At 38.8% G+C, this 17171-nt stretch overlaps 2 protein-coding genes across 2 annotated transcripts in view; both read left to right on the top strand.

Moving 5' to 3' along the window:
• Window positions 1-459: 459 nt before the first annotated feature.
• LOC127979660 (protein mono-ADP-ribosyltransferase PARP12) lies at window positions 460-7715 on the top strand. The gene is made up of 12 exons (XM_052585255.1): window positions 460-794; window positions 1369-1504; window positions 1571-1940; window positions 3601-3651; window positions 3733-3859; window positions 4019-4184; window positions 4269-4389; window positions 5383-5479; window positions 5549-5624; window positions 5700-5830; window positions 5907-6058; window positions 6670-7715. The coding sequence occupies exons 1-12, from the start codon at window positions 532-534 to the stop codon at window positions 7317-7319; spliced, it is 2340 nt and encodes a 779-aa protein (XP_052441215.1). The 5' UTR covers window positions 460-531; the 3' UTR covers window positions 7320-7715.
• A 1784-nt stretch (window positions 7716-9499) lies between these two features.
• Window positions 9500-17171, top strand: part of LOC127979668 (synapsin-2) — a 38501-nt gene continuing 30829 nt past the window's right edge. The window contains exons 1-2 of the mRNA XM_052585265.1: window positions 9500-9604; window positions 13842-14234. Of these exons, the coding sequence (XP_052441225.1) occupies window positions 9501-9604; window positions 13842-14234 (497 nt within the window). The 5' untranslated portion in view covers window position 9500. The remainder of the gene's footprint in view (window positions 9605-13841; window positions 14235-17171) is intronic.

The raw sequence follows: 17171 nt of genomic DNA on the forward strand, positions 1-17171 counted from the left end.
AATAAAATTTTCTCTGTTCTAACATGAAACTGAAAAGTGATATAAAAATATTAGTAATTATATTATTATTATTATTATTATCATTATTATTTTAAATGGGGAAAATGATCATAATTACTGCATAAAAATTAATTTCCATCATAAAATGCTGTCAAAATAAAGAATTAAAACATTATTGAACAAAAATGTTTAACTGAAAGAAAGAAAAGATACATTATAACAAAAGAGTTACAGAGAAAAGGAGAGTCACGTGATCTCAACACGCATTAAACAGATTTTAAGTAATAAAGCCTCGCTATGATTTGCACATGGTTGTAAACACAACATTCACTTCCTAATGCACAAAAGTTGAAGTTTTGGCTTTAAGAGTGTTGATTGTCGTTTTTATTGTTCTGTCACCGACCTTTCACATGATTGATAACGATGTTAAAGCTCCTCCTTTATGTCTAAGTTTCGTTTTCCTTTCCTCATGACTCTCTGTTATTTCCGTGTCGGTCTGAAACTCGACTTCCAGAAGCGATTCAGTTCAAGATGACGGAGGAGGCGATCGTGAAGACGATCTGCGCTCACAACGGATCTCTCGGTTACGATGCTTTAACGTCGATGTTCGGTGGAGCGCTGGAGTCGCTGGTCGCGCGCACCGAGTCGTTCACGGTGGCGTTCGTGAACGGACAGAAGAAAGTGATCGTCCGGAGCAGAGTCCGTCTGTGTCGGGTCCAGAACTGTCCGGGATGCGCGAATCTGCATCTGTGCAAGTTGTTTCTGTTCGGTTCCTGCCGCTTCGACAGAGGACGGTGAGTGTGTTTACAGTCAAATGGGTTATTTTAGGACTGTTAGGGGTCATAGTTCATAACATGATCACTCAGATGTATTGCTGACCTCATTCAGCTTCATCAGATTTGGAGAAATGCAGCATTGCATCAGTGTCTCATCAGCGGATGCTCTAGTGAATGGGTGCCGTCAGAACAAGAGTCTGATTAAAACATCACAGTCCATCAGTTTACATCTGGAGAAGACAAAAGCTGAAACAAATCAATTAAGATCCATCGTCAAGTCTATAATCATTATAACAGTGAAAAAGTGTTCTGGTCTGAATCAGGAGAGAAATCTGCACAGATTCAAAACAGCTCTAAACAAATACTTGTGAGAGACAACACTTTTTCACTGGAGGAAGTGTTATTATTGTTTTTATCAGCTGTTTGGACTCTTATTCTGACGGCACCCATTCACTGCAGAGCATCCATTGATGAGACACTGATGCAATGCTACATTTCTCCAAACCTGATGAAGAAACTAACTACATCTTACCGCCTAAAATAAAACCAAATACGTTTGTTTTCTAAATAAATGTTTTTTCTTCACTTGCAGACGAGGATGCCGCTTCAGTCATGATCTGCTCTCGGTTCAGAATGAATTAGTCCTGACCGCTCACGGTTTGAACACACTGGACGTAAAGGAGCTGTGCGTTCTGCTAATACAGAGTGATTACTCGCTTCTGCCAGCGGTGAGTATTTCACACATTTCACTCCAAGTTCTGAGTTAGCCCTGAAAAGCGCTGCTTGTTTCTCAGGTGTGTCATTCGTATAACAACGGCACGGGAGAATACGGCCGCTGTCCGGACGCAGAGAACTGTAAGAGGCTCCACATCTGCGAGAAATACCTGCGAGGCTCCTGCGACTGTGATCGCGCTCATGACTTCTACGAGCCGCATCCGATGAAGACGCTGCAGGACAGAGGAGTCACCGCCGAACTCATGACCATCATGAAGGACCTGTACTCCAACATCCAAGTCCTGAAGCATCATTCCAAGGCAGCTTCTGCTCCGAACGCTCCGGGACCGAACCCCAGGAGAGGCCCGAATGCACAGAACCGGAGACCGTCGAGCGGTTTTAACGCAGGCAGAGGACAAGAGGCTCAGAGACCAACACAAAACAACACAGGTAACACATACATGCTTTAATGGGAGCCGTTTACACCACTGAATAAAGAATGTAATTGTGACTTAACTAAAGAAAAACTATTTTTATCGCAATTGTGAATTTACATTTTTTTTTTAAGAATTGTGTAGAAAGTCAAAATTGCAAGAAATAAACTTGCAAAAAAAAATTCAGTTTTTCTCACAATGCAGACTTCTTTTCTCAGAATTGTAAGATTAATTTGCAATTGTGAGACGAAAGTCAAAATTGCGAGATATATACTTTCTATAGCGAAAATAAAAAAGTCAGAATTGCAACATTTATACTTTTTTCTCACGAATGCAAGTTTATATATATATCGCAATTTTGACTTTTTTATTGCAATTGTGAGTTTAAATTTTTTCAATCAAAATTGCAAGATATAAACTTGCTGTTGCGAGAAAAACTTTTTTTTTTTCTCAGAATTTCTTGATTTGAACTCAGCATTTGCGAATTATAAAGTCTGGATTGTGAGAAATAAACCTCTCTCGCCATTGTGACTTCCTAAATGAAAAAAAAACTTTTTTCGCGAATGCTAATTTATGTATCTCAATATTTCTAAATTTTATCCCAATGCTGTCTTCTTTTCTCAGAATTATGAGATATTATTTTGCATTTGTGAGTTGGATAAAAGTTAGAATTGTTATATATAAACTTGCAATTGCGAGAAAAAAGTCAGAATAGCATTTTCTCAGAATTGCTTCATACAAACTCAATATAAATTTGCATTTTTAAAGTCAGAATTGTGAGAAATAAACTCTCAATTCTGAATTTTTCCTGCATTCGTGAGTTTACATCACACAATTAGATTTTTTTTCCGCAATTCTGACTTCTGTGAAATAAATTCGCAATTGGAAGAAAAAAAGTTGAAATTGCGAGATATAAAATTGCAATTGCGAGAAAAAAGTCAGAATTGTGACAAACTTTTTTCTCACGAATGTAAGTTTATATATCGCAATTTGGACTTTTTTCTCGCAATTGTGAGTGTATATTTTTTAAGTATTGCAAGAAAAAATTCAAAATTGCATTGTCTAAGAATTGTTTGTTAAGTTTGCATTTGCTAATTATAAAGTCTGGATTGTGAGAAATAAACTTGCGATTCTGAATATTTTTCTTAATATTCTGACTTTTTTTTCCTACTGCGAGAAAAAAAGTCAGAATTGCGACATTGCAAAAAGTTTATATATATCGCAATTTTGACTTCTTTCCCAATGCTGACTTCTTTTCTCAGAATTGTGAGATATAAAGTTATATTTGTGAGTTGGATAAAAATTAGAATTGTGATATATAAACTCGCAATTGCGAGAAAAAAGTGAGAATTGTATTTTCTTAGAATTGCTTAATATAAATTCAGTATAAATTAGCATTTGTAAGTCAGGATTGTGAGAAATAAAAAAAAAAAATTTCTTGTGAATTTTGGGTTTACATAATGCAATTGACTTTTTTTCTCAGTTTATATCACGCAATTCTCACTCATAAAAAAAAAAATTGTGAGATAAAAATTTGCAATTACCGTTAAATTTTTTTATTCACTGGTGGAAACACGCTTCCTTATCTTTTAAATACAAGAACGCAATATTAGGAAAAATTCTGCCTAAAAGTCACTTACAGACGTGTGTGTGTGTGTGTGTGTGTGTTCTCTCAGAGAAAACGGAGATCTGCATGTATTTCGTCAAAGGACACTGCAAGCACGGTGGTAAGAGCGGCGTTATACTGAGCTTGTGTGAATCACAGAGTGATGTTTACCGTGAACGGAGCTGAACGCTTGTGTTTCCAGGCTCCTGTAGGAAGGAGCATTCCATTCTGCCCTATAAATGGGAAGTTAAGGAAGGATCCGAATGGAAGGCTCTTCCTGACAACGAAGCCATCGAGAAAGATTACTGCGATGTTGCAAAAACATGCAGGTCAGCAGTGTTGGGAGTAATGCTATATGTTACCCCTATATGGAGTAATGTAGTGGATTGCTTTTAAAAGATATTTGCCCCAACACTTGCCGTTAGTAAGCAGAGCATGAATAATCAGTGGTTCATTGAGTGTTCTGATGGTTTTTCTGTCTATGAAAGCTATGGAATGAACACGGTTTATTTCGATACGATGACCCAAGGCTGTGACAGTGTGCGGCGTCTGTCAACAATACCATCGGTGCTCCAGCCCTCCTTCATCCTGACCACCGAGTGGATCTGGTACTGGAAGGATGAGAATGGAAACTGGATCCAGTATGCCACAGCAGTACGTGACTTCTTGGGTATCCTAACTGTACTTTTCAACATCTTGCGCTCTTCCTATGTTCTGTTTTTTCCGTTTTTTGATCAGGACGGGGGTCATGGATCGTCCTCCATCACTAGTGCTGAACTCGAGCAGAAGTATCAGGCCGATAACAACGCGGTGGTGGAGTTCACCGCCGGATCGCAGACATACGAGCTCAGCTTCACAGGTAACCTCAAAATCATCTTACATTCAGGGGTGTGCGAGATATTTATGTGTCTTTTAACAACGGGTGAGCTGACATTATCGAGTATGTCACTTAAATAACAAAAAAAAACACTTTGGGTATCGAGAACCCAAAAGCATTTACTGCATTCTGAACCCTATTAGAATACAGTTAGAATTACCATATAATTCAAGTCACGATAGAAAAAAAAATGGTTTCTTGTATTTATAAGATATGATATAAATAAGTAGTATCACACATGCACTGTTTTCCTGATTATCGGCACGTTAGCCCAATTGTGTGAATGTGATCTTGATTTTATACAACAGTTTCACAAACAAGAAGCTAATATCGGACGAGTTACATTTTAGATACGATATTGTCATTTCTGTTTCACACAAAGCCGGAGTGTTTAGATCCTGAGTTAATCATTTGAGTCCATCCATTCATAAATCACTTGCTTCGTTTCTGAATGAGGCGTTTCGAACAAATCATTTAAATTAATGATTCATTGAATCACTCGTTAAAACAGGGAATTACTGCCATCTACTGGCGGATTTAGTGTCATTTATAGTGGCGATACCGCTTAATGTGTTTTCGATACAACACCGATACTTTTAAAGGTTAGTATCGCCGATATCGGTACCGATACTTATACGATACTTCTAAACTGAACTTTTAAATTAAGAAATGTAGTTAAAATAGGTTTACTGTAGTTGTAAACATTTTCTTAAAAGCATCAATGGTTTCTTAAAATTCTTTTGGGAAACAGCCCTGTCTTACAACTAAAATAGGTTTCACTGGTAAAAAAACTTTTTTTTTTTTGAGTATCGGTACTTTTAATACTCACATCAGTATCGATACATTGATACTTCAGGAGGTAAGCCAAATTATCAGCGCAAAATACTGTTTAGATATTGTCAAATATCTCACACCCGCACACACATAATTCTTCACACAGTTGTTACTGTCGTCTGAACTAATCTTGCTCTTCAGATATGATCCAGACAAACAAACGCTACTCGACCAAAAAACTCGTCAGACGTCGTCCCAAATTTGTGTCAGCGGCTGATGTTCGAACAATCAAGACAACGTAAGTAAAGACTCCTAATTCTCTCTCAAACTCTCTGAAACCCGTATGATGAAAAAACTCTGTTTTCAGTAAAAGGACGCCCAACAATTTCAAGACTCTTCCGGATCACTGGGATAAAGCTCTGACTCCCGAAACCGGATACAAGGTGATTGGAACCATTTATCGGTGTCTTTAATGACATCACATGTTTATATAGTTAAAACTGCGCTGTTTTACACAGAGTGTGCCGCTGCAGAGCACGTCCGCCGAATACACCAAAATCAAAGAACTGTTCAGTCGCACCATGTTCGGCTTCAGAATCCTGAAGATTGAGAGGATCCAGAACAAAGCATTATGGGAAGTTTATCAGTGGTAAGTCCACAAGACATGCACTGACCGGAACGTCCAGATCGATTACAGCACGTCTGACGGTTTGTGGTACTTTTAGGCAGAAAGACTTTATGAAAAAGAACAACGGAGGCCGAGACGTGACCGAGAAGCAGCTCTTCCACGGCACAGACAGCACACATTTAGAGGCCATCTGCCACAACAACTTCGACTGGAGGATCTGTGGGACTCACGGCACGGCCTACGGGAAAGGTGGAGTTCACATCAAGAAACAGTATTAAAGAAATAGTTGGGACTGGAAATGTGCTCACCCTCCGAGGCCATAGATGAGTTTGTTTCTTCATCAGGTTTGTAGAAATGTAGCACTGCATCAGTGTCTCATCAACAGATGCTCTGCAGTGAATGGGTGCCGACAGAACTAACGCCTGATAAAAACATCACAATAATCCACAGCACTCCAGTCCATCAGTGAACATCTGGAGAAGACAAAACCTGAAACACATCCAGCATTAAGATGATTTTAACTTGAGTCTATAATCCATAATAACACTTCCTCCGGCGAAAAAGTGTTCTGGTCTGAATCAGGAGAGAAATCTGCACAGATCAAGAAAGCTCGAAACAAATATGTGAGAGACAACAGGAGATGTACTGGAGTGCTGAGGATTATTGTGATGTTTTTATCAGACGCTCGTTTTGACGGCACCCATTCACTGCAGAGCATCCATTGCTGAGACACTTCAAGAAACAAACTCATCTACATCTACGACGAGCACATTTTTGGCTTAACTAGTGTTTTGAAAGCATGCAACACCTTTCCCCTTCTAAACACGTTCTTAAGAGCCAGAATCACGTCTCTTCTGCAGGTAGCTACTTTGCGAGGGATGCCAAATACTCTCACAGCTACACCAGAGACTCGGGCGCTCGCTCCATGTTCGTGAGTCGCGTCCTGGTTGGCAGCTACACCAAAGGTGACTCCAGCTACCTCCGGCCTCCATCCAAAGACGGAGGAGACACCGTCTTGTACAACAGCTGTGTGAACGACGTCCTCGATCCGTCCATATTTGTGGTGTTTGAGAAGCACCAGATCTACCCCGAGTATCTCATCGAGTACAGAGACGCCGGTGGCTGTGATACACCGACCCGTCCTGCGATAGCAAAACCAACAGCAACAGTGAGGAGCCGTGTAGCTGTTCCTGCAGTCACTCGCACACACACCTCCATCTATAATCCCTCCACACATGCATCTTCTTCATACTCCTTCTCCTCCTCAAACACCTCCTTCTATAAACCCTCTCCAGTGGCATCTTCTTCATACTCCTCCTCCTCCTCAAACACCTCCTTCTATAAACCCTCTCCAGTGGCATCTTCTTCATATACACCCTCTTTCGTTTCATCCTCAAGCACCTCCTCTTCTTCCTCCTCTTCCTTGCGTGCTTCTTCCTCACTATCTTTTTCCCCATTTGCCCCACCTCCTCCAAAGCCTGCAAAAAAGTCAGACTGCGTCATTTCCTGACCGTATGATCAGGCAGCATGTGATCACTTTGTTTGCTTTAGAGGAAGTTGGCGAAAGTTCATACTGATTACACAATAACAGAGGGATGGCTTATGAAACAGGAGTGGCGACAGATATTTTCTTCTTTATTCTGACATATATCCATATATCAAAAAAATGAGATGTGGGCGTGGCTTTCAAACGAATATGCAAATTAGCGCGAGCTTGAAGGGGCGGAGCTTAAGCGGGAGACAAAGAAGACCTATATAATCATAATTAAAAAAAGAAACATATACCTGGATGAATTGTGGGAAATATTTAACATGCATTTATAAATTGCTTTAATGGCAATGTAATCTTTGTAATAATCTCAATATTTGAGATACTTGTCACAATAAAGCTTTTCAGTATACAACATTAAGGGAATTCATTTATTGAGCTTTTATTTATTTTTTTAATCCTCAAAGAGATGTGTATGACTGACTGAAATCTCATTTCAGATTTTTTTGTAATCATATATATATATATACTTATATATATATATATATATTACCTTGCACAAAGGTTACACAAAGGACATAACGATATACTGTTTTCATAGCTTTCAAATGAACAGAACTTTGGATAGTTTCCACATAAGTCCACTTTGAATAAGGAAAAGACAGGCTTAGAGCCAGGAAACTTTTATTTGTGAATGTGAAATTTAGCTAACAGGAAACATAAACCGTTCACATCTCTGTCAGTTCACATGAGGATGCAGATTCTGACCCAGAACACACTTCATCCTCTGGAGGACAAACAGAAGCTTTCATCACAGTAAGAAAGTTCAACATTAAACTCAGCTGAGGACATTTCCGCTGCACTTCCTGTCTCAACTGAGGACATTTCCGCTGCACTTCCTGTATCAACTCAACTCTCAGCCACTTCCTATCTCAACTGAGGACATTTCCTCTGCAAGCTGAGGACATTTCCTCTGTACTTCCTGTCTCAACTGAGGACATTTCCGCTGCACTTCCTGTCTCAACTCAACTCTCAGCCACTTCCTATCTCAACTGAGGACATTTCCTCTGCACTTCCTGTCTCAACTGAGGACATTTCCTCTGCACTTCCTGTCTCAGCTGAGGACATTTCCTCTGCACTTCCTCTCTCAACTGAGGACATCTCCGCTGCATTTCCTGTCTCAGCTGAGGTCATTTCCCCTGCACTTCCTGTCTCAGCCGAGGACATTTCCCCTGCACTTCCTGTTTTAGGCGAGGACATTTCCCCTGCACTTCCTGTCTCAGCTGAAGACATTTCCCCTGCACTTCCTGTCTCAGCTGAGGAGAACATATGTGCTGTCATGTGATCTATTACTGTAACATTGTACACAGTTGAGATAATATTTGTTTTGACTCATTATATCATGGATATTTATGGAAATGTTTCAGGATATCAGGATCCTTTATGCATTTCATATAGACATGACAGTTAATTATTGATCTCTCTCTCTCTGTGTGTGTGTGTGTGTGGTTGAACTGATAGAGTGTACTGATAAATCCAGTACATATCAATGGTAAGTGACAATAAAACACCAAATATTGGTAAAAGTAGTCACTGAGTAGGCGTATTTCAAAGGGTTACTAAAGACACATCTGGATATTTTCATGTCTGGGAAAAATTTGAGTGGGTTAATATTTATAAAATTTTGAGTGCATCATTTCTTATTTATTGCCTTTTGATCATGTGTTTCTGATTGAAGAACAAATCTAACTTGGGTCCAAAAGAGCTGTTATTTGATTATTTTACTGTATTTTTCACAGTAAGCCTAATTGTTTCTTTTTAATGCGTCATGTTATGCATCACGTAGCGTCACATAATAATCAGTGTCTGGCTGTTGATGAACTCAGCAGGTGCATGCTTTTGTGCTGCTGCTGAAATCATCAGCTCGTTTCATTTCACGGATTTACAGTAGGCTATGTGTGGAATCATGCAGAACTTTAAGAGGAATAAACACTAAAATATCACAAGAAATCAGAACAAGAAAACGCATATGGTATTGCAATGAAGCTACAGACGGGTCTCGTCTTATTTATCAGCCGCATTTCATTAATATAAAAGATAAAGCCTCTCATCTCTGAGCAGCGCATCTATCACAGCTCTGCGCTTGCGCGTGTAAGTGCCGCTTATTAAATATTCATGAGGAGACACAGCTCGTCCAATGGGATGCGAGTGCATGAATGCGGCGGCTCCCGCACGTTCCCGTCACGCACCGTGAGCGCGAGCGCTGCTGCTGGAGTCGGTGTGTCACGAGCGTGGACGTTACAGAGGTAAATAAACCAAATCTATTTTTATTTCCATGACGTTTTTCATTTTATTTATTGCCTTGTCAGTAATTTGTTAGTATCGAGTATTACTGATAACGGGAAAATCTGATAAATAGCCTGAATATTGTGTTTTTTTCCTCCAGTTTCTGATGTGTGGATATTGGAAGATGCTGTGTGGCAATGAGGGATAATTATGAAAACGTCATCATATATCTGCACGCAGATATTAGCGTTGCTTTGATTGTTATAATAGATATCGATGAGGGAATCCTTTCATATATCGATCTGTTCATGTATCCGCCGATATTCACTCCTGCTCCGTTTAATCCTTATTAATTATTCATTTATGAAAATATCGGAGCACTTGTAAGCCTTGTGACAGCGGTCAGTGGGAATAAACGGGTGTTTATTCCGGGAGAATCCGTTAGCTGTCGCTTCTCACTGCGCATGCGCACGCTTCTCCTTTGATTCTTGCGTTTGGACCGGCTGTCAATCAACCGCGCCGCTGTCGGTCAAGCGCGCGTCGTGACGTCACCGCGTCACATTTCTGCGTGGGTGTATTGTTGCGCGTGCGCCCTGACGTTCCTCATGCTGTGCGCATCTGACACTTCAATTTTGTCTCCTGTTTTCATGCTGTTTTTATTGTTTATGTAATAATGTAGCATGGGGTTTTAACTTACAGACGATTAGAGATCATTTATGGATGTTAATCATTTTCTATAAAAAGTAGTTCTAATGGGTCCCTCCTCCTTTAATACATTTATGTATTATGATAAATCTGTAATAAAAAAAAAATGTATTTATTTATTTAAATTGCAATTTTTATATAGTGATTTTTATGTTTTAAAGCTCATTCCTTTGGCTTTTTCTCTATTTTGGGGGAATTGTGTATTTATTTATTTATTATGATAAATGTGTAATTTAATTCATATGTTTAATTCAGTGCTCATTCCTTTGAACTTTTCTCTGGATAAAAAATAAATAAAAATAAATAATAATAAAATAAAAACATTATTTAAATAGCAATAACAATAAATGTTAATATATATATATATATATATATATATATATATATATATATATATATATATATATATATATATATTAAATTTTTTTTATTGTTATTGCTATTTAAATAATTCAATAATTTCAAGTTTTATAAGCTCATTCCTTTGACTTTTTTCTCTTTTTTGGCGGTTATTATTTATTTATTTAAATGTTTATTTTAATGTTTATTTATTTTTTACCATAGAGATTTTTGGCGTGTAGGGATGTGATGTTTTCCTCTCACTGCAGGCATTCAGTATTTTTAGCTGGTTCTGTAACGAACATCACAAACCGCTTCTGCAGCTGTAATGTGCTGCGTTCTGCCTCATCTGCTCACAGCATGTGTGTGTCTGTGTGTGAGAGAGAGTGTGTGTGTGTGTGTGAGAGAGAGAGAGAGAGAGAGAGAGAGTGTGTGTGTGTGTGAGAGAGAGAGAGAGAGAGAGAGAGTGTGTGTGTGTGTGAGAGAGAGAGTGAAAAATCACACAGAGATTCTAGGTAAATGGACGAACATACAAACCTAAATTACCAAGTGCATCTACACAAAGTGAAAGTGATTGAAAGTGACATTCAGCCAAGTATGGTGACCCATACTCAGAATTTGTGCTCTGCATTTAACCCATCCGAAGTGCACACACACAGAGCAGTGAACACACACACACACACACACACACACACTGTGAGCACACACCCGGAGCAGTGTTCATCATTTATGCTGCGGCGCCCGGGAAGCAGTTGGGGGTTCGGTGCCTTGCTCAAGGGCACCTAAGTCATGGTATTGAAGGTGGAGAGAGAACTGTACATGCACTACCGCCACCCACAATTCCTGCCGGCCCAGGACTCGAACTCACAACCTTTCAATTGCAAGTCTGAGTCGCTAACCATCAGGCCACGACTTCCCACAAGCACTTACATTTTTTAATTAAGTAATGACAGAAATAAAGCTTTGACATAAATTTGTATATCATCCGCATAAAATATCCCCCCAAGGGCAACATATACAAAGGAAACAACATCGGGTCCAATACTGAGCCTTGGGGGACACCACAAAAAAAAGGGCCAGCAGATGACGAAAATTCACCAAGGTGAACAGAAAAACTTCTGTATGTCAAATATGATTGAAACCATTTAAAAGCTATAATAATAGAATTAAAAGAATTGAGTGGTTGACCGTATTAAAGGCCACAGTCAAAAAACAGCAAAGGCCGAAAGTCTAAAACAGCAGAGTTACCAGAATCCACACTTAAAAAAAGATCATTAGAAACTCTTAAAAGAGCAGTTTCTGTACTGTGACGGGGCTTTAATTAAAAACATTTCATAAATACTAAATTCATCCAGAAATGATTGAAGTTGATTATAAACATAATAATATTTAGTATGTTATTGAATTATTATATTCTAGTACATTTTTATACAAAAAATTCCATTCTTTTCTACCAAATTAGTATAGTATACTGTGTTTTATTGGATTTACCGGTTATAATATATTGAAGGATTCAATTCAATAAAATATACTTTATTATTCTTTAATTTCTTCCCTAGAACTATTTATTTTAATTCATTTTAAACATTTAAATTTCCATTTTATTCTGTTCAGTTGTTTTCAATAGATTTATACTGAAATCTTGTTCTGTATTTTGAGTTATTTTGAGTTTATTGATATTAGATCATATTAGATAATTCCCTTCTGCATCGATCTGAATTTCTATTCAGTTCCATTGTGTCCTTTTTTTTATAAAGTTAAATTTCTGTTGTTTTCTGTTGAGTTGATGAATCTGTGATTTGTGTTCAGTGCTAGCGTCTAAAGCTAATGATCTCCATCCTCTGATCTTTGAGAGGTCATGTGATCAAGCGGAAGCGGTTGCTAGGCGACTGCTGTGTTAATGACACTGCTTCTGCTAATTAAGATCTGCAGATCTTCTAGAACATCTGTTATGTAAGACTAGAGTTCTGGCTCTTCTGTTGTGTTGATCAGAGAGTTGGACACGTTTCATTAGCGTCTGCTGTTGACCCCTGCAGTCAAACACTCGTTAGTCTAATGACTGCAGTGCTCGTTAAGACACTCTTACTTCTCTCTCTTTACTTCCTTTATTTCAACTTGTTTTAAAGTACACAACTCAGTCTGGAAAACCTGGATATAATGAGGGAATATGGGAATACTAGACGTGGAAAAGCCACAGAAATTAATTAATTGACAAAATCTGACAAAAATGTTGAAATTAAATAATAAACTCTGAGAAAATGTTTGGAAATTAATTAATAAACAAAATCTGACAAAAATGTGTAGAAATAATTAAAATCTCACAAAATGTGTAGAAATAATTAAAATCTGACAAAGATGTGTAGAAATAGTTAAAATCTGACCAAATGTGTAGAAATAATTAAAATCTCACAAAATGTGTAGAAATAATTTAAATTTGACAAAGATGTGTAGAAATAGTTAAAATCTGACCAAATGTGTAGAAATAATTCAAATCTGACAAAATGTGTTGAAATAATTAAAATATGACAAAATGTGTAGAAATAATTGAAATATGACAAAATGTGTGGAAATAATTAAAATATGACAAAATGTGTGGAAATAATTAAAATATGACAAAATGTGTAGAAATAATTGAAATATGATAAAATGTGTAGAAATAATTAAAATATGACAAAATGTGTAGAAATTAATTCAAATATGACAAAATGTGTAGAAATAATTCAAATATGACAAAATGTGTAGAAATAATTAAAATCTGACAAAATGTGTAGAAATTAATTAAAATATGACAAAATGTGTATAAATAATTAAAATATGACAATATGTGTGTAAATTAATTGAAATCTGACAAAATGTGTAGAAATAATTGAAATCTGACAGAATGTGTAGAAATAATTAAAATCTGAAAAAAATGTGTAGAAATAATTAAAATCTGAAAAAAATCTGTAGAAATTAATTTAAATCTGACAAAAATGTGGAAATCTAATAAATGCTATCTAATAAATAATAAATTAATTAATAAATAAAAGTGACTGAAAATAATAAAATCAGTAAAAGTCAGGGAAATTACTAAATCTGAAAGAAAAAAAGTAATGGGAATTATTAAAATCATAAAGCGATTGAAATTAATAAAATCTGAAAAAGTTCTGAAGATGAATAGCAGTAAAGAATGAACCTCACAGAGGTTAATGTGTGTGTGTGTGTGTTTGTCAGGGGAGTCGTCATGAATTACCTGCGCAGGCGTCTGTCCGACAGCAGTTTTGTAGCCAATCTGCCCAACGGCTACATGATGGACCTGCAGCGTCCGTCCAGCTCCAGCTCCAGCAGCTCTCCAGCGTCTCCAGCCACAGAGCGCCGCCCGACCCCTGCTTCGGCTCCGGCTCCGGCTCCGGCTTCGGCTCCGGCTCCGACTTCGGCTCCAGCTCCGGCTCCAGCTCCGGCCCCGGCCCCCGGGGGCTTCCTCAGCTCCTTCTCCAGCGTGGTGAAGACGGCTCAGATCGCCAGCGCTGTCCATGCCAAAGCCTCCGCCGCACACACAGACGCCGCTAAACCCAGCGCACGCAAACCTAAAGTCCTGCTGGTCATCGACGAGCCGCACACAGACTGGTGAAGACTCCAAACACATCACATTCACACCATGATTCATCTCAGTGTTTAGGGAGTTATTCATCTGCAGCCAGATCACCAAACTGTTGCCTTTCCCCTCAACAACTGACATTTTTATTTAAGAATAGATTTCCCATAGTCTTAGAAAAGCTGAATATATATAAAAATGAGAAATCTTGGAAATTAATACAACCTGGTAGAAAAAAGCATGGACATAAAAATTTATAAAAGCCATGATAATCTGAAAAAGTCCTGAATAGTAATAAAATCTAATAAGATCTAATAATCTAATCAAATCTTTTTCAAAAGTAATGGAAGTAATTGCTTTATATGAATGTAGAGTTTCTTGGCAAGCTCTGAAATGGCCATGTTTGAGATTTAAATTATTTATTAAAACAGATCATTTACAAAACTTTAATCACACATGTTTATAGGTCATATATAAGTGTTATTGAACAACATTAATATATATGGATAATTTTAATATAAATGAATATATTTTAGTATGATTCTAGTATGATTTTACAAATGCAAAACAACTCAGGTGAGTGAAGGTTGAGCTGAAGCCTTGACTGTGTTTGTCCACAAGAGGGAGACATCAGACATCAGACCGCAGGCAGCACTGATGGAGTCTCTTTCTCTCTCTCTCTCTCTCTCTCTCTCTCTCTCACACACACACACACACACGCTCGTCCAATCAGATCGCGCTGTGAGTTCATCATCGGTGCTGTCCGGTCTCTCTCATGAGGGTCTGTGAGAGCAGATGCTGTCTGTCTGCTCCTCTGTGCATTCCTGAGCGCAGTCACAGGGTCTCTGAGAGACGACAGGCCCCTGACGGACTCTTTCCCAGCGCTGCTGCTCAGTGTGAGGAGACAACCAGTCCACAGACCAGCCCCGCTTCTGTCAGCACCCACACACACACACACACACACACGCACACACTCACATACACTCACAGTCACACAACACACACACACACACGCACACACACACACACACAGACACACAATCACACACACACACACACACACACACACACACACACTCACACACACACACACACACACACAAACACACACACACACACACACACACACTGTCCTTCAGGGTCAAGGTCACTGAGGATAATAAGTCTGTGCTAGTCTAGATGCAGATGTGTGTGTGTGTGTGTGTCAGAAAAACACACTTGTGTTCTGCTCTTGCTCTGCTGCCGTTTCTCTCAGTGTTCTCTCAGTATTCTCTCAGTATTCTCTCAGTGTTCTCCCAGTATTCTCTCTGTTCTCTCAGTGTTCTGTCTGTGTTCTCTCAGTATTCTCTCTGTTCTCTCAGTATTCTCTCAGTGTTCTCTCAGTGTTCTCTCAGTGTTCTCCCAGTATTCTCTCTGTTCTCTCAGTATTCTCTCAGTGTTCTCTCAGTGTTCTCCCAGTATTCTCTCTGTTCTCTCAGTATTCTGTCAGTGTTCTCTCAGTGTTCTCTCAGTATTCTCTCAGTATTCTCTCAGTATTCTCTCAGTGTTCTCTCAGTGTTCTCCCAGTGTTCTCTCAGTATTCTCTCAGTGTTCTCTCAGTGTTCTCTCAGTATTCTCTCAGTGTTCTCTCAGTATTCTCTCAGTATTCTCTCAGTGTTCTCTCAGTGTTCTCCCAGTATTCTCCCAGTGTTCTCTCAGTATTCTCTCAGTATTCTCTGTGTTCTCTCAGTATTCTCTCAGTATTCTCTCAGTATTCTCTCAGTGTTCTCCCAGTATTCTGTCAGTGTTCTCTCAGTATTCTCTCAGTGTTCTCTCAGTGTTCTCCCAGTATTCTCTCAGTATTCTCTCAGTATTCTCTCAGTGTTCTCCCAGTGTTCTTTCAGTATTCTCTCAGTGTTCTCTCAGTGTTCTCCCAGTATTCTCTCAGTATTCTCTCAGTGTTCTCCCAGTGTTCTCTCAGTATTCTGTCATTGTTCTCTCAGTATTCTGTCAGTGTTCCCTCAGTGTTCTCTCAGTTTTCTGTCAGTGTTCTCTCAGTATTCTGTCAGTGTTCTCTCAGTGTTCTCTCAGTATTCTCTCAGTGTTCTCTCAGTGTTCTGTCAGTGTTCTCTCAGTATTCTCTAAGTATTCTGTCAGTGTTCTCTCAGTATTCTGTCAGTGTTCTCTCAGTGTTCTGTCAGTATTCTCTCAGTATTCTGTCAGTGTTCTTTCAGTGTTCTGTCAGTATTCTCTAAGTATTCTGTCAGTGTTCTCTCAGTATTCTGTCTGTGTTCTCTCAGTGTTCTCTCAGTATTCTCTCAGTGTTCTCTCAGTGTTCTCCCAGTATTCTCTCAGTATTCTCTCAGTATTCTCTCAGTGTTCTCCCAGTGTTCTCTCAGTATTCTCTCAGTGTTCTCTCAGTGTTCTCCCAGTATTCTCTCAGTATTCTCTCAGTGTTCTCCCAGTGTTCTCTCAGTATTCTGTCATTGTTCTCTCAGTATTCTGTCAGTGTTCTCTAAGTGTTCTCTCAGTGTTCTGTCAGTATTCTCTAAGTATTCTGTCAGTGTTCTCTCAGTATTCTGTCAGTGTTCTGTCAGTCTTCTCTCAGTGTTCTGTCAGTATTCTCTCAGTATTCTCTCAGTGTTCTCTCAGTATTCTCTAAGTATTCTGTCAGTGTTCTCTCAGTATTCATTCAGTGTTCTCTCAGTATTCCCTCAGTGTCCTCTCAGTATTCTGTCAGTGTTCTCTCAGTATTCTCTCAGTATTCCCTCAGTGTCCTCTAAGTATTCTGTCAGTGTTCTCTCAGTGTTCTCACAGTGTTCTCTCAGTATTCTCTCAGTGTTCTCTCAGTATTCCCTCAGTGTTCTCTCAGTGTTCTCTCAGTATTCTCACAGTGTTCTCTCAGTATTCTCTCAGTGTTCTCTCAGTATTCTGTCAGTGTTCTCTCAGTATTCTCTCAGTGTTCTCTCAGTATTCCCTCAGTGTCCTCT

The sequence above is a fragment of the Carassius gibelio genome, chromosome A4, assembly GCF_023724105.1.
Source record: "Carassius gibelio isolate Cgi1373 ecotype wild population from Czech Republic chromosome A4, carGib1.2-hapl.c, whole genome shotgun sequence".
In the NCBI taxonomy this organism is placed as follows: Eukaryota; Metazoa; Chordata; class Actinopteri; order Cypriniformes; family Cyprinidae; genus Carassius; species Carassius gibelio.

Coding starts and splice junctions, on each gene's coding strand:
- LOC127979660 (XM_052585255.1), top strand. CDS start 532: ATGACGGAGGAGGCGATCGTGAAGACGATCTGCGCTCACAACGGATCT. Junction 795..1,368: donor TGCCGCTTCGACAGAGGACG/GTGAGTGTGTTT, acceptor CTTCACTTGCAG/ACGAGGATGCCGCTTCAGTC. Junction 5,625..5,699: donor CTCCCGAAACCGGATACAAG/GTGATTGGAACC, acceptor TGTTTTACACAG/AGTGTGCCGCTGCAGAGCAC.